The 17,926-nt window shown below is 41.8% G+C and overlaps 1 protein-coding gene across 1 annotated transcript; it reads right to left on the reverse strand.

Moving 5' to 3' along the window:
- Positions 1-1,251: 1,251 nt before the first annotated feature.
- On the reverse strand, positions 1,252-13,975 carry CDR2 (cerebellar degeneration related protein 2). The gene is made up of 5 exons (XM_086473163.1): positions 13,897-13,975; positions 8,451-8,563; positions 3,752-3,900; positions 3,324-3,488; positions 1,252-2,119 (listed from the first exon to the last, which is right to left on the reverse strand). The coding sequence occupies exons 1-5, from the start codon at positions 13,973-13,975 to the stop codon at positions 1,252-1,254; spliced, it is 1,374 nt and encodes a 457-aa protein (XP_086329289.1).
- Between the last annotated feature and the right edge of the window lie 3,951 nt (positions 13,976-17,926).

The raw sequence follows: 17,926 nt of genomic DNA on the forward strand, positions 1-17,926 counted from the left end.
ACAAGGTAAGCTGGGGGACCCTCTATAAGGAACCAGATGTCACTTTTCATTGTGCCTTCCCCCCCAGTCTCTTCACCTTTGTTTTCTTCACACTTTGAAGCAGTTTTAAAGAACATACTTCTCCCTGTTCTTTGTTCTTCAGACTTGGAGTACACAGGAATTATTATTAGGGAGTGGAGAAGGAGAGGACGAACCAGAGCAAGGTCCCCTGTTTCAGTAGGATGCGCTCTGGCCGTGTTGTGTGCATCCTCCCACGCCCCCCCAGGCAGCACGGAATGGGTCCACAGCAGCCAACAGTGGAAGAAACAGACGTAATGGTACGACAAGGTTTTACCCAGCCCAGCTCCTTCAAGCACTCGGACGTTGTGGTATGTAAGATTAAAAGCTATTCCACTATGTCAATGCTACTACTAAAGTTAAATAGCTAAATTTCTATCTTACCAAATACACATAAAAATGTACTTTGCAGACATTCCACCAAAGAACAGTAGGCCCCAAGTAACACATCAATTCACAGTATCTTGCCTTAAGACAAAGTGCCCTACATAAGAAACCATACCTAAAAAGCCACACAAACTTTACATCAAGTCCTCTCTTAGCAGGAAGACATTTACACTAATCTGTGGGGGAGCTTAGTGCATATGAAAACGTGGTATTAGCTTAAACCAAGTCCAGCACAGGCTGCCATGCCAGCTCTCCACCTCCCTGCCAAAGCCAGTTCAGCTAGGCTGCTGCCTCCATCTCAGGAACCAAGGAGAGGTCGCCCTGGTACCGGTCAGTGGCTTTGGTTTTGGTAATCTTCTACATAGGTGTCGTTACAGGGCTAGACCATCACTGAAACCAAAGAAAAGCTTTAGTCTGGTGCCTTGTGAGAAATACAGCACCCATTCCTTAGCTCTGTTATTTTTCAAGTGGACTGGGGAAACTAGTGTCAGTTACGGCTCTGGGCAGAGGGTAAGTGTGGTATGAAGCAGCAGTGTAGTATTAAGCTTTACGGTTCGTTTGCTTTACAACCACCAGTTTGTGTGACAGTGCTAAACAACATTAAATCTATTGCTACGTAGGTACAGGGAGACTAGCTCTTAACTAACTACCTTGTTAACTACAGGTCTACAAGCCAATTCAAAACATTCATTCTGAGTGCTCAAGAAATACATCAGTATAAGGGGTCTTCTGACACGTGTATAAAGTTTTTCCCCTTGACTAACAGATTGGTCATCCACAGAAAATGGGTCATCAGCGTGTCCAGTGTTACGGCTGAGAGGAGAGGGACTTGTATTTAGCTCTGTGTTCATCTATTTCTTCCTTTGTTTTTCTGATACAGCTAAAAATTTCCTTGAAGAGTGCTTTATATTCAGGAAGAGCATTTGCAGGAGAGTCATTTAGCTCCACGTTGGTGAATTCTGGATTGCTGGCTGAAAGATCATACTGGGTATTCCCCACGTTTAGGTCTTTGGGATACTGCTTCAGCGTTTGTACAGCCTTGTGTTTCAAGGAATCTTCATCCATTTGACACTTCTTCAGAAGTTCCTCATACTTCACTTTCAGAGCATTATACTGAGCATCAACTTCGTTAAGTACAGAGATTCCTCGCTGCTTCACAGCTTCAGCTCTCCTAATACACGTTTCTTCATGGCCCCTTAGAATGTCTCCCCCTGCAGCACTGCTCAGGAAGGTTTCGCTGCTGCTCCGTTTCAGTGCCTTCTTCTCAAGCTCTGACAGAGTCAGAAGTCCATCATCTGCAGGGCTCTGACCAAGCTCCCTTTCTAAAGAGTCCTTAAATGAAATGAAAAAGGATTCTGGCACCAATTTCTCTGCATTATGGAATGAGTTTTCAGACTGAAGCATTTGTCGCATTTCAGCTACTTCCACTTCCAACTCCTCTGCACGAGCCCGATACAAGTCTACATCAACAAGCCTCTGTTCGAGGTCACAGTTTTCTTTTACCATAAGACTATATTCTTCTTCCATTGTTACCCTCTTCTCTTTTTCTAGGTTAAGCTGGGCTTGCAGAACTGTAACTGCCTTTTTTAAGTTCTCATTTTCTTCTTCTAGAGGACTCAGCTGACTATCCATTGAAGTAATCTTTTCTGCAAACACATGATCATAAACAAAATACCTGCAGAAACAAAATAAGTATTATCAGACATAGGAAGTACAGCTGTCCACACCTCCTGAAGTTTTCCTGTCCTGGGTAACTAACAGATTTAAACTGTGCTAACACAGCTCGAAGTATACACAGCAGTCATTTTACTAACCTATCGGTCCATTTAATAATCAGAACAGAGTTTGTAAACACTTAGATGCCATCAAAGGGAGCCTCCCAGCTTAAGCAGAATGGCAGCTCGTTAACAGTCTCAAGTTACAGACAAGCTTATTGACCTACAATTTGAGTTTAAAACCATTGCCTCCACGTATCGTGCAATACTTTCTGACACTCGAGTTTTTTTCCACAGCACTCCACTCTTCTAACTTCCATCACTACTGACTGTGGATACAAGCTTCAAAATTGACAGGGCAATTCTGTAGGCTGGTATTTCCACAAGTCTTTGGCAGTGTAAAGGAATCCACTTCTCTTTTGAATCGTTGAAAAATAACTTTGTTTCGGATGTACAGATTTATTCTACAGTTCTACCTCCACATAGTGCTGAAGCCCAGACACAAAAGCCTGTTCTGCCTGGCTGTGGAGGCACCTCACTTATGGAATTACCTTCTCAGACTGAAGCTAGTCTGAGCTTTTACCCCAGGTGATGGTCCTGATGGGCACTAATGCAGTTCAGCCTGGTAAAATCTGCTCTAAATTAAAAAAGCAGCCCAGAGCTCCAGGTACCTTTTTATCAGCTTCAGCATCATTTTAACCAGCTTAAGTTCAGGAGAGCTATTGCAGGAATCCTGCCTTCCTCGAAAAGAAAATATCCCCAGACATCCACAGAATGGGTAAGTTACAGAAAATATTTTGCATTTAGGATGTTTGTTTTTCAGACTATATGTGTGTGTGTTTTTATCTGACTGAAAACAGTGGGGTGCAAATTGCTGTAAGCTTTCTAGGCTACAATTTGATATGGTTGGAGACTTTAGGACAGAACCTTTCAAGACAGAAAGTGGAACCTGCAGTTCCTCTCACACAGACCTGTGTGGTCTAGGAGTACGCCAGAAGCAGTGGCAACACCACACAGCGCAGGGCTGTGCAGATATTTTGCTAGTCATGAACATTAGATGGTTTTACACTAGCTTGTTTGACATCGCTCCTTATGTCTCAGTTTTTAAAGCTTTCCTTAAAATAATTCCAGTATTCTCTTTGCTATGCAAGGTAGAAGTCTTACTGGCGAAGGTCATACAGCTCCTTCAGACATGAGAAACTATGCATTGATCGTGGCTGGTCAGATCTCTCATGGCTCATCCGGCCTCGTCCAGACTTTTTCAATTCTTCTACTTGTCGTTGCAGGTCATCTATGTGTGTTTGCAGATTTTCAATAGTCTCTGTCAAGCTAAAAGGTGAAGGACTGCTGTTAAAAACATCGGAGGGTTTAGTCAAGGACATGGGAATTTCCCATCCCCTCAGATTGTAGTTCCTTCTCTGGGGGCCAAAAAGACCTTTAAATAAAACTACCCTTTCAATTTAGCAGTGTTGTAGAACACCACTGGACACAGCCAGCCACCCAAGAGCTACACACACAAACACACCTGGGCTGCTCTTTTTCATATTATCAGCTGGGTGGGGGACAGGGACAACCTAGTGTAAGTTTGTTACCTTAATATCTTTTGTTGTGAAGCTCTACTCTCCGCAACTAGTTTTTGATTTGTGTCTTCTAGTTCTCTTGCTGTCACATCCAGCTGTTCATAGACTTTTGCATGCTGATCATTCATCTGACGCAAGAGCTCCACTTGCTTTGTGAGGTACTGCAAGACAGCGTTGCTGTTACTAGTTTACACTTGAAACAAAGACACGACTACTATTCCACATTTTTATTCACATTCATAGAGAAAGTCTCATGTTTCAGAAGTGTAGACTGCAGTGGTCGCTTTGGTCAGCGTTCAGTTGAAAAGGCCTGTCAGTAACCCAGCTGGCCAGCTTGCCTTGGTCACAGAGGTCAACCCAGGCTGATCAACCAGCCTTTCACCCAGAGGAGCTGGGTTTGGCTGTGCAAGCTATGTTTACCTGCCCTTGCTGCAGCTAGGTTTTTGCCAGTACTCAGGCCTTCTGGATTGGGTTTGTCTGTACTGCAGTTACCACTGCTACAGCCTCGAATCCAGACTTCAGCACAGCCCTTGACTATCCACTGAGTCCTTCTAAAAGTTGCAGTGGGCTCCAACAGAAATTTTCTAACAGTGATGACCCAACAACCTTCCTAGCATTAAAACTGAAATATTGGTTAGCACCATCCATAACTAAATTCCTTTTCAGCTGACCTAAGTTCTTCCAGTCTGAAGCAGCACTAGGTTCAGCAGAACAGAAGTGAGGTGGTAGTCACACCTAGGACAGTGTGTGGGCTACTATGTGTCAGGAAGTATAATCAAATTATTGAATTCAGTCTTTAATACCCACAGAGAGCTATTCCAGTTACTGTAATCCCAAATAAAGTTCTCCTGCCTTTTTAAAAAAAGAAAACTCCACACAAAGTATTCTCATTTTAATCCTCTTTAGTTTTACCATTAACAACATAGACTTATGTTTCTTGAATAATGTCAGAAAGCTTGGAATTCTCAAGTCTTAGGCAGTTAGCAGTCACCCAAGGTTCTTAATACAAGTGTCCCACCCAACATAGGACCAATCCAATTCTAAAACCCCACATCAGAGTTTGCATCAGACTTGAACAAAAAAAACTTAACCCTTTAAACCTGAAATACTTTGTTCTTGCATAGAATTTATTTCTTGCAATATGTTCTGTATTACTACGTGCTGCTTACTGAAAAGTAAACCAAGTAGGAACATTCAGCAGAATTACTTCTCTTTACATAGACCTCTTGCATACTCAGAACTTCTAACATTCTACTTAACCTTTTACCTCATTAAAAGATTGATGGGTTTACATTTTAGGCAATTTAATAACAGCTAATAAGTTAATCTAGGACTAGTAACTGCTACATACAGACTTCTAAAAGATCAACTTGATAGCAGTTGGCCAGATCCTTTTGTAGCCTGTGCGCACATGACAGAGGATTTACACAAAAATAGTACATGGATTAGCAGCAGAATCTCAGTGTGACCCATTTCAGATTAACTTTCCCTATTGGTTATTCTCAGAAGGAGCTGGAGATCTTCCGGTTTTCTTCAGCAACACAAGCCTGGCTAAGCACAGAAACCAAGGCTTTGGTGTCAGAATTAGATGTTACCACTTATTACAATGGGCTTTTGCAGAAGTTTTAGGTGAATGGAAGAGGTGAAGCACCGTTTTCCCTGCCTTACTCCTCCAATATCTTCAGTGCTGGGGTCAAGTTGGCCCAGTATAACCAGGCCACCAAAACAAAGTATAGATGTGGTAAAAAATACTTTAGAAGTTCACATTTATTCCACCTCCCCTGCAACCGAGTACCTAACATGATCAGCAGTTGAGACCTCTTGCATTCTACCACATGATAAAAGGAGAGTGTCAGTATTTCTGAAGTCGGAGTGCCAAGAACAGATTCAGACAGCAATAAAGTTGCCCTTTCACTCCAGCGATTATTACGTCTACAATGATTAGTTAGTGGCACACGTGTCAGCACAGAGGTCAGGTATAATGATCCAAGGCTGTAAAACACTTAATATGTTAGCATTTAATATATTAGATGTAATCTTAAGCATCCTGAAGCCTTTGCCCCTTCCTTTTCAGTGCAGACAAGGTAGTACCATATTTCAGAATGATTTCTGAAACAGTTCTAGACTTTGCTACCCATCAGATGTGATCTGACAGGGAAAAAAAAAAAAAGACCCAAATACTTACACTGATATACTGCACTGAAAAAGCTAGTCAAAATGCAGCAGAGTAGCTATAGGAACAGCTGAAAGATCACTTTTAGGTTACAGAGACAAGCACTTGAAAATTAGGAAAAATCAAGCAGAGAGGCTGGATGTGCTACTTGCACATGTATCCTGTGCAGTGGGGTATCCTGTGTTCCCACAAAGACAGCAATATAGGTAGGAAAATAACTGAACTGCTTTTACCAGCTAAAGAGTACCCCACCTTGCATATACTAACTCGATTCCCATTGATTCAGTGAATTCCTGTAACAATCCCTTGTGCCAGTAAGCTAATACGTTCAGTGCCTCCATCTTGAGGTTCTCTCTGGGTATTTGAGGAATGGGTTAATTCAATTTTCCCTTTTCAACCAGAAATCCAGATGCAAGAGAGCCTTCTTTGGAGAAAAAAGTGGTTTGAGTTGCTATTACACTTTGAAACTGCACTGGGAAAAGACAGAAGCTAAGACAGGTGGTGGAACTGAGAAGACAGCATGTTACTATGACAGTTATGAATACAGCCTAGAGGTTCTTTGACTCAAGACAGTTAAGTTGGGCAAATAAAGGTGCAGACACTACTAGTGTGTTAGAAGCATCACAAAAACTGTTCTCCCACCTCTCTCCCACCCGTCCTCTTGGAGGAAGCTAATCGGGCAACCCATATAAACTCCTACCCATACTGGGGGAGAGCAGGAAAGAGAAGAAATGGGTACCAGATAAAGCCTTCAAAAAGAGGTATTACACAAGTCGCAATTTGATTGGCTAAGCAAAGCAAGATACTGAGAGAATAAATCAGTCTATCACTGCCTGAGGTTGTCTGAACATACCAGTACTTGACCCCGCAACCCACCAACACTAGGTCACTGCTGGAAGGACGCTTATGACCATTCCTGGTGCTGAAGCTCACTTATGTAGTCCATAAACACTAACCCACCAAAAAAGCTTAAGCAAATAAACTGGCTTAAACCAACAGGATATTACATCCTTAACGGCTCTAGACTGTTTCTATAAATGAATGCAACTTAGCCATAATATATTTTCTGTATTTCAAGGCAGCGTTAAAATACAGCTTATTATTAAGTAGCGACACTCCCTGAGCCAGGTTAGTTATCTGTCACAGTTGTGCTGTGTTGTAACCGTGTTAAACACCCTGAAACATGGTGGTTCATACAGGTGTTGAACCTTAAGTAGAAGAGTATTTGTATAGCACCCTGAAGAGTTTGTCCTCCCTACATCTTAAGAGTTATCTTTTTATAAAAACTGTTTGTGTCAATGAGTTATTTTAGGTCTCTGCATAAATGCATTTTTTTGTAACGCTGTGGCACTAATACAAGTATCAGCCATTCCAGCCATTGTTATTACAGAAGAAATAAGGTAACAAAGATGACGTTCAGCACATATTAGAGGAAAGAACCAGAGTATGAGGTATAAAACAGGAGTACTTCATAAAAAACCAAAACTCTGCACCCAGAAATTGTGCCTCACCTAATAAAAATGCTGTATTTGTGTTAACATGACTACTTTAAAGACAGCTATGTATCTGTAAATGTTAAGCTTTGGATTCTTTAAGTTATTACCACTACAATGATAAATGCTTCAAATCTTAAGTTGCAGCTGTACAAAATCCACACACCTTCCATAACTGCAGAAGTACTGCTGGCACAAAGGAACTCAGATTTTGTAAAGATCTAGTGTATACCAGTTACAACCTGTTCCCTGTGATTCGTACCCGAACCACACTGAAATGCTGACATTTCCAATATATTGTCAGTCAGCAAAGTACTGAATATTTAATAATTTAATTATTAGAGATCATGCATTGCCCTCTAATAGCTGAAGAAAACTCATTATGCTGACAAGTGCCAGGTCTGCAGGAACACAAGCAATATTTAAAAAAAAAAAAAAAAAGAAGCCAAAAATGGGCAAGTTTTTCCACCAAGTAACGCAAAGATGAGTGGTTTTGAAAGGGTTGTTATGATTTTTTCCCCCCCTGGAAAATACAGAACAATATATCCACTAGGTCCTGTATTTAGATACTATTTAAGTGTTTGGTTTTGCCTTTTTTTTTTTTTTACATTGAAATAAGACTAGCTTCTTTTACCACAGCTCAGTTTAAATGGATGTACATATGCTCAGATTTTACTTAAATCTCTCTCCTGTACTTACTGGCATTTGAATTTCAGTGTGGTAACCACTAACATTTTCATATCATAATTTAAATTACTAATTTAGTCGTCATACAATTTCATGTCCTTTTACCCGGCAAGATCAGCAGGTTTAGCAATAAAATAACTGCACTTTTCTGTGCAAAAAAAAATACTAGTCATTTTTCATTAAACACGCCAAATCCAACATGAAGCTTAATGGCACAAAGCTTACAGTAATCAGAAAACCAGCTCTAACTATGATCAAGCCTATACAGGTTCTCAAATCAGGAAATTCAGATCTCAGCTTCGGTGCTATTATGTTGCAGATTTAGATGCTTTAACACTTGGGTCCCTTAAATATTTACCTCTATCTCCTGCAGTTGCTCTTGATTTGTTGCATACATTTGCTGTAAAGATTCTTCTAGTTCAGTATTACGGTCCAGTAGTGTCTTTCCAAGCTCAGCAGCAAGGTGAAGATCTAAACAAAAAAATCATGTTTGCATGTAAGTTACAGAGCCAATAATATAATCTAATTTTAAAGCATTTTAATCAAATACTTGAGGTGTTTTTTTATTGCTGTTGTAACTGCTCTAAGCTATTTCCCGTACTAAAAAGAAAGTTAGCTTATACTTAAGTAAAACATTCATATACCATCTATGATGCAAGTCTAAGTCAGTCCTGAAGCCTAGAAGATATTTCATGAAGCTTCCTTAGTTCCTCCTTTGGTCCTTCAGCCACAGGTCAGACACATCCAGCCATATTCTCGTCACTTCCCACCATCTGCCAAGTTCTGCACCAGCATCTCTACGCAAGGTGTCTGTCAGCTACTCTTCACCATGTTTACAACACTTGTATTTTAGAAGAACAAGCATAAGAGACCCTGTAAATTTTCATCAGACTAGATCCAGGTCAAAGCTGACTGCACACTTATTTACTTTGCTGTTCTTCTGTTACTACTTCACCAAGGAGTTCAGGTCATAGAGGATCAAAACATTAAATTAAAGTTTCAGATGCTTTTTATGTTGAAACAATAATATCAAAAGACATAAAACTGATAAAGAAATGTAGCTATTCTGCTTTTCAAGCTCATAAACCTAGGAGACAAGAATTGGTTTATGTGCTCCAAAACATAATTTTACATGTCACTTGTTCTCAGGCACTTAATTTCACTTCAGTCATATTCAGTCACCTCCAGGGTGCAGTGACTGAAGTTGATCCAAATTAAGAAAAAAAAAAAAAAGTCATCTGAACACTCATTTCCTTTCTAGAGGGAAGCTTGGTATTTGTTCAACAGCATCAGTAGTACTAGATATTCTGTATTATTACATTTAAAGACACGTGTAATTTAAAAGCTAAGATAATGTGACAAAGAAATAAGTTTGGATGTTATTGCCAAAATTGTAATTACTCTGTGCAGGGTATTACATATTAAGAATCAAACAAATTTCTAAAAATCTCCAGTTTTCCACTTCCTTCCCTTCACCTGGACCACGACCAGGTTGTCTCCTGCATGCACGCAATATAATCTTGTTAGTTTTCACATAGAACTAGCATCACTAATGGGAAAGAGACAGAAGAAGAGTCAGGAAAAACTTCAATTCGCTTTAAGAAGGCTTAAATTAATATACAAAACCTTATATTGCATCATCAGTAGTTGTAGCAAGACAAGAAAACACATTCCATTTTCATTTGATTAAGATGCCCTTGTTGTAACATGTTATCTTACCTCTTTCCTGCCCTTTGCCAATTATCTTATCAGCTAGTCATTGTAGTAGATAGAACACAGTTCCAAGACCGTTTTGTGCTAACCTTCAGTTTGGCAGCCTGTCCAAAATGATTACTCCATCTACATACATAAGCCAAAGACCAAATTCAGACTTACAAGGACAAGCGAGTAGGAGCATTTGCCTATTAAGCTGTAGGTGTCCAATTCTGGCAAAACGACAGCTGTGGTGTTCTTTACACATTCTTTACAGCTACAGTGCATTGCTTCCTACCTTAAGGTCAGATTCTTAGAATAAATGCCACAAAATTTAAAACAAATCACACTGCGTGGGAGTTCTTCCCAGTTTCAAAAGATGTATGACTAGGAGCCACACGCCATACTGATCTATACTTTATGTGAGGCGTTTATCCTCACATAGCTTTTTCATTGTAACACCACTTAAGAAACACAGCCTATTCTAGAGCTGGGGTTTAAAGTATTTGGATGAGGAAACCTTAGGGCATCCTGCTTAAGTTTTTCCCATTTTTAAACAGCAATTGTAGAGTGTTTACCCATGGACAGAACGACTCCCAGTCAAACCCAAGCTGTTTGTTCTATCACATTACAGAATAATGTAGTCTTCAAATCCAGTGACTATCATTCTGTATCAAATGCAGTCCCCATCCACAAGTTCTCATACTACACAAATCTTTACTAGGAGCCACAATCTTTAAAGCTCATCAACAATACTGGCATCTTTCAAGGCAAAAACTAAATAGTCCATTCTTTTATTTTAATAGAGTAGAATAAGAGCTTTAGAGAGGATTTAGGATTATGTTAAAGACATAATGCATAATGGAATTACTTGCTGCCATTTCCCTTCCCAAAGTGAAAGTTTGTTTTGATGTTTAAGTACATTTAGGACTTGATAGCTTAATTCTTAAATGCCCCCTCATCTACTAAATCAAGTAGCACATACCACACAGTACTTTGAATACAATGTGAGTAATAGAATTCGTGTCATTAGACTTACACACTCACTCTGTTCATTAGAATGGCAGAAGCACAGATGAGTTACTATGGGAGAAGCGTGCTATTTTGTAATTAAGGCAATTTGTTTCCAGGGGGAGAAGACAAGTGGAAGAGATCAAGAACATGCAATAAAACCCCAACTCTTACTCCTAGAGAAAGTAAGAACTGAAACAATTTCACCTCTTCTAAAATTAAGAATTTGCTTTGCGTCCATTTTTCTACATCGTTATGTATCTATAAAGAGCAAATTTTAAGGGCGAGATGTGCAATGTATGCGTTCTCCAGATACAGAAGGAAAACAGTTAATTTACATTTCTCTCAGAGTTACTGTACAATACTAGAAGCACACTACATTTTCTGTTGTAAATTTATGTAAAGTAACAGCTAAGTTCTGCCACAGACACACGTTCTTCCTTTTCACCACAAAGATGTAAGCAGAGAGGTTTTTAATAATGCAAACTGTGTATGTGCAGATCTTCAGATATTCATTTAGTAAATCTGATCAGTTGTACCGGTGTTTTAACAGCTCCATCAGAAATCTCTAAACCAAAACAAGACTTCAGTGACAGGCCTTCTGTGGTGTTAAACAGCCCTCACTTACCAGCAGTTCTCCACAATCTCTTCTGGCAGTGTTACTATAGTTCAGAAAAAGGTAAGAACAGTATGAAAATCCTTCTCTTCTACTTTTTCATAACCCACCTAACAAAATGATTCAGAGAACTTAATCTAAAAATGAACTGTGTTTTTCAACAGCAAAAGGCATTAGTGTCAGATACATAAGGAAGCCTGGTTGAAATTTACTTAACTGTAAAATTAAACAATTTTTTTTTTTTTTTTTTTTTTACTTAGCTTCGTATTTCCTACTCCATGCTCAGACTACGCTCTGTTCTGTTAAAGTAACAGCAAGGTATAAAAAGAGCAGTTGTATAAAAGTATTTTTCAAAGGTCAGCATACTGCAGCACAACATGGATGTTGCAGAAGGCAGGACGGCTGTTCCCATCCTTAAAAGAATTCCATAAGCATTCTATTCTCATGAACAGCATGCCAGAAAAGCCCACCTCCATTGTCAAGGCAAAAGCTTTTGGTGCATACAAAGGTCGTTGAAGTTTTTCCAAAACCCTATCCTAATTTTAAGTTTCAAAGACTGGCTGACCAGGACTACAAGCTTGTTTCAAGGTGCTTCCTAATGTTTTACAACCTAGGTTCTCATAAACCTGCTCCTCAGTTTTTAAATGTGCACTGATTGTTTGGCTTGTGAAAAGTTTCAAGACACCTCAATAAGCAATCTTACCACTCTGTTTACATACATGGGTATGTATACATTGCTTAGTTTTTGAAAAACATTCCTGTAAGGAATTTCTTCTTTGCATTTCAACTTGCCCATCAGTTTATTTTCCTCCTTTCCCTTTTGGCAAGGCTATCAGTCACTTCCGTTTAGGCTTGTAAAGAGATAATCCCCAGAAAAAGACTGTTCAAATGTTGAAAGAGCATTAACCAACCCTCAAAATGCACAAACGTCTAGAATGGCATACTGTTTCTTAAAAGCTCACAGCAGAGTGCCAAATGGTGATTATTTCACTCGTTTTAATCAAAAAAGTGAAATTAAAGAAACATCAATAAGGCAAGAAGTCAGTTGCTATACATTGTGAAATCTCTTTGTAGGACTACCCCATAAACACTGACACAGTAAAAACATTGCTAAATCATGTCTTCAAATTTTCAACTCTCTTGCCTTTGACAGCAAACCAGGGTTTCATGATCGTATTTAAATTGATTGGTTTATATCCTAGAGCCATGAAAACATCTATTTTGAGCACAGAGTACCTAAACACAGCTTTCAAACAGTTAGCTATTTTATAGTCAAAGCATACAATTAGACCTATTCCTGTCTCAAAAAAGTTTCTGCTGTCGGATGCCTGATGTCAGTGTGAGAACTGCTTAGGTAGAAAGAGCTTTCAAAAGTATCTTTCTTTATGGTTTACAGTACAGTAGCACCTACCAATCCCAAGAACTCATGAACTTCAATGTAAAAGCCAAAAGCCTAAGGCTGGCGCAGGTTTGCCGGAAGTCACTCACAGCTCTGAGCTGGCCTTTTAAAACGAACTCAGGATTAACAACAAAAGTAGAACTAAGTAAATACCAGTTGTAAATGCCACTGAGCTCTTAAGGAAATCACACATTCTTTCCGTATCACGTCTGTGTAGAAGATTTTTAGTCCAATTATACTTTGTGTATTCCTGTGACTCCATCTGTGAAACGAGTAACATTTACCTCTTTCATGTAGTGTTTAAGACCTATTGACAGAATGACATACAGGAGCTAGATATGCATAATTCTGATGCACAGTGGAGTTATTCGTATATTTTAAGATGGAAAACTTACAAAGTTTTTAATAAGGGACTGCAACTAATCGAGCACAGCTACGTTTACAACTTCATCGACTGGAAGCCCTTACAAAAAGGCTCAAGAGGGCACAATATGCAGCCCACCCCGATGCTTCCAGCGCCCGCTATTTCCAGCGCCGACCTCGAACAGCGGCGTGACATCCTGTCAAGGTGCAACTTTCCGGAGAGCCGCCTCCCTCCCTCCCTCCCAGGCGGAGAGGGACACAGGCACAATTCAACTCGGCTGCAGCAACCCATTCCGTCAAACAAAGACGGCTGCAATCGTTATCGGTAACAGCGATCCCCCTGCTACGCGCTCAGGGCGGCGGGAAGCGCGGCTGTGAGGAGAGCCCAGGCTCCCGGCACAAGCCCCGCTCCCCTCGCCGGCGGCTCCGGCCCCCTCACGCCCTTTCCGCCGCCCCACCCGACATCTCTCCGGGGTCCGCACCGCCGTTGTGGCGGTGCCCTGCGCCCGCGCGCCGCCCCGTTCCCTCACACATCCTCCTCGTCGCCCCCCGCGGCGGCTTTCCGCGGCCCCTTCCCTCACACGCCCTCCTGGCCGCAGCCCCTGCCCACCCACGCTCCCCGCGGCGGCTCCCCACGGCCCCTTCCCTCACACGCCCTCCTCGTTACGGCCCCTTCCCTCGCACGCCGGCCGCCGCCGCTCCCTCTCCCCCGCCCCGGCTCACCTTGCTGCAGGTCCTGCTGGTCGTACCAGGGCTCATCCTCACGGATCTCGAACTCCTCCACCAGGCTGTCGGCCAGCATCGCGCCCCTTCCCCTCCCTGCGCGGCGGCAGGACGAGGCGGCAACGATCACGCTAACGACTGCCCTCGCGCCGAGCAACAGCGGGGCAGGGCGAGCCGGCAACCGCCCCTCTCCTTAAAAGCCGCCTCCGGCCATTGCCGAGCGTTTCCGGACTTTGCCGAACCTCTCCCCCTTCTGGCCGGGCTGCGCGAGGCTGCCGGCGGCAACGTGGCAAGCTACAGCCACCCGCCCACCGTCTCCCTGAGATTCAAACACAACACCCTCACCTCCCCTGCCGAGAGCCAATGGGAAGCCGGCCGCCGGACAGATCGAAAGGAGCCTACACCAATCACAAAGCGAATTCGTATCTAGCCGCCAATGAGAACGAAGAGAAGGCTGGCCCGGACTAATTGCATCCCGCCCTAGCAGCCAGCTGCGCAGCCTCCAGTCAGAGGAGGTGGGTTAGTGCCCGTGGGAGGGGGCGGTGGTTGCCGGGGCTGTAAAGGGTTAATGGCGGGGAGCGGTTGCTGCGGGGCGTTCCGATGGGTCTGCGGCGGAGCAGAGCTGGCCCAGCCCAGGGTAGGGCAGGGCGGCAGGCGTAGGGGAAGCTGTGGCTCCTGGTTGCCGCGTGTGGGGACCCCCCGGGGAGTGCTGAGGGAAGAGCCTGGGCGGGTGGGCTCGCCCCGCGCCGCGGCTCCTCGCCAGCGTCGCGCCCAGGTGTGGGCCGCGTTCCCGCCACCTCCCTGGGGAGCCTGGGCGCCGGGGTGCGGAAGGGAAGGGAAGGGGAGGGGAGAGCGTGGCCTCGCTGGAGCGGCGGTGGCAGCTGCTGTCCGTGCAGAAAACGGTAGTCTGTGGCCCCGCGGGCCGCCACTGCTCGCTCTCTTTCCTCCTTACAGGGAGCAGGGAGCCTTGTCGCGTACCCGGGGAGCTGCTGAGGGAAAACTAGCTTGATTCGCCCGGTTTTAAGAGATGAGCACCTCTAAACTTCCAGTCCTGCAAGTTTCCAGAGCCCCTTGCCTTCCAGGAGTGGTGGCTTGACAGCGCCTGGGCTGCTGTAGCACCGCGGGCTTGGCAGAGTGGCGGCACTCAACCAGTTTCACTTGCCCTCCTGCTCCAAGTGCTTTCTGTTTGCATCTGCCCTCTGCTTCAGCAGTGCTTCCCCTTAGTATTACCCCTCGGGACTAGGAAAGCGTTTATTCTTCGTTGTCTTAATGTGGCTCGAGTCATGGAAGAAAGATGAGGAAGATCCTTGTGTCCAACCAGTTTGTCAGGACTGCGAGCATTACGCTGCAGTTTGGGACTCAGTACAGAAGAGCATGATGTCAGCTAGCGTGCCTCAGTCAGAATTTTTCATTGCTTGGGAATCCACTTTTCTTCTTTAGACTCATGCTCTAGTTTCTTCTAGTGATGGTCATCCCGCTCTGGGAGAAATGCAAGTAATACCTTACTGCATCTCACTGGTTAGACAGTGTTCTTTTGTCTCATCTGTATTAATACAGTTGTAACCACTAGAAATTTCTGAAACCGATTTGCCTTCTGTGAGTCACAAAATGTCAACACCTGTGCTTTAACCTATTCAATATAAAGGCTGAGTATTAAGAAGAGGGAGGGGATAGTCATGCATGATTTCATTGTAGTACAATTAAAGAGCACATCTTCTGGGAAAGGAAGTGTGGTACCTCAACTTCTAATGGACCTATTTCATAAACAAGGTGCAGGGCCAGATGTACCAATTAGTGTAAAGAGTTGTGTCAGATCCTGTGTATTATAATTAGTCATTGCACTAGAGGCCTGTTTGCACATTGTTAGAAGGTTTTTGTTGAAGAAATTTCAAATTTCTCCTTTCTTTGAAGTTTTCTGAAGCTCAGGGGACTTTTTTTTTTTATTATTTGTGAGTAGGAAGGAATTGAGTCAAACATGAGTTGAGAAATGACTTTGTTGGTAATGTTAGCGTGGAGCATGTTTATTCTTGGTGCTCATGGAATTTGAGGGAAAGCAGAGTCTCCAAATTCTCCACTTGAAGACCTTTCCAAAAAGCCCTAATATCTAATATGTAAATCACTTCACTAAGTATATTCGTGAAGGATTGAATATGCACTTTTTTAAAAAAAGTGACACTTGTCTATAACATACTTACTGTAATGACTTTCACAGTTAGTAATATCAAACTTCTTTTTAAAAATAAACATTTCAAATGGGCATCTTTTCAATAACCTTATTCTTCATTTCAGGTTTCTCAGTAAAAGTTTGTGAAACCAAATTTGTTACAAAAATGCAAAATTCCATCACCTGAAAATGGAATTGTCTCTACAGCTGTAGCTCTGTGAAAAATAGACTTGAAAATATACATCACAATCATTCTCAAGTATCTAAAAATTCGGTCATATTCTTACAAATAAGTTGGCTTTAGAAAAAAAAAAAAATTGCTCAAGTTGTTTGTCATCTTGGTTTTTTTTTTTTGTTACCTGTAAAGTGAATTTACGTACTCTTTGCATCTTGTTTCATATTAGGGCATTTAAATATATACACAAAAATGCATCCACATTTTATTTGCTCTTCAAGAGTTCATTTTCTGTGTTGGGGGGTGGAAAAACTGCTGTTCCATCATCTGCCTTAGCCAGAATAGACGCTTATCCAGTCCCTACCTGATTTGTGGCTTCTGCCTGGCCCTCGCCTGGCAATTAGGAAGTTAGATCTGCCCTCACAGCAGCCTGTCTTCAGCCACTCTGTAAACCACAGGAAGGCTGGAAACAGCCTTGCTTTTTGTTTCCTCTTTTGTTCATGGCCATTTTGAGGAGTTCAGGGAGCTGCTTACAGAACTGCTTATCAAGCTGAACAAGCAGATATTAAAACTAAGTATTTTGCTGGATATTTGAAAACTGCATTTAGGATAAAATTGTTAATATTCAGAAGAGCAAAGTGTGGACTACTGACAAAAAGCAGGCTGTAAAGCTCTGAGGTTGGTGTGCATAGTAAGGCTGAAATTTGAACCTGAACTATCTCCAAATGAATGGCAGTCGGCTTCCTTCAAATAGATGTGAAGATGAATAAAGCCTCAGTTAAAAACAAATACCTGGGAGAAGTATTTTTGTATTGGGCTTGTAGAATTGAATATGGTCAAGGACTCCATTTAGGTAGTCATTACTGTGCTTTAAAAGGTGGAGGTTCCCTGGAGCTAGCTATTTTCATGGGATAGTTTACACCAAACATACTTAAGTTACTTGCTAGATACAATGAAAAAAGTCAGCATCTTAAAAAATTGTTATCTGAAGATCTGTTTGACATATGAAAGAACTCTGTGTTCTTGGGCTGAATCTCTGTTATTTGCACATACTTAAAATGCTGTACGTGTGTTACTTGCTAGATTTTATTTATGTGCAGTCTTTTATACAGTGAAAAGGTTTAAACTATTAAAAGGTGTTTTGATTGTTTTGTGGTTTCTGTTCATATCTCATTAGTTTATTAGGTGAAAGTATTTCTTCCATGGCTCGTTAACAGTTAACATTTAAAAACACAAGGACAAAACTTGGTATTTGTTTGAAAGAAATATTCAGCTAAGTGCATGCTGCCTTTGACATTCATGGCAGTGGAATACGTAAGGATATGAATTGAGTCACTTCATTCCTACACAGTCCATAATTTTAAAACTATGTGGCTACCAAGAAAGATGTAAAATGTATGCAATTACATTGAACTCTACACCAAGATTAGTGATTTCAATATGAGATTTTTATATTGAGTTGGTACACCAGCTAAGAAGGGATTCTTCTAAATTTTTGCCTACCTGTTCCACTGATTTTTTTTAAGCACCAATATTTAGAAGTGTCACTGACTTCTTAATACTTTGCATCTATTTAGTTTTATGGTCACTGTCTTATAACTCAGTAAAATGTGTTTTTCATTTTAAAAAAAAAGCAAGAATGGGGAAATTTTCCTCTAACACCTCTGAAACAAGCAAATTTCACATGTCAT

This window comes from Leptosomus discolor, chromosome 14 (assembly GCF_034619465.1).
Source record: "Leptosomus discolor isolate bLepDis1 chromosome 14, bLepDis1.hap2, whole genome shotgun sequence".
Classification (NCBI taxonomy): Eukaryota; Metazoa; Chordata; class Aves; order Leptosomiformes; family Leptosomidae; genus Leptosomus; species Leptosomus discolor.

What these genes read in the sequence shown, in the direction of transcription:
- CDR2 (XM_086473163.1), bottom strand. Translation starts at nt 13,975, where the DNA reads ATGCTGGCCGACAGCCTGGTGGAGGAGTTCGAGATCCGTGAGGATGAG. An exon ending in CCAGCAGGACCTGCAGCAAG is followed by an intron (nt 8,564 to 13,896) that starts GTGAGCCGGGGC and finishes TTTTTTGTTTAG; the next exon opens with ATCTTCACCTTGCTGCTGAG. An exon ending in TCACAACAAAAGATATTAAG is followed by an intron (nt 3,489 to 3,751) that starts GTAACAAACTTA and finishes TTCACCTTTTAG; the next exon opens with CTTGACAGAGACTATTGAAA.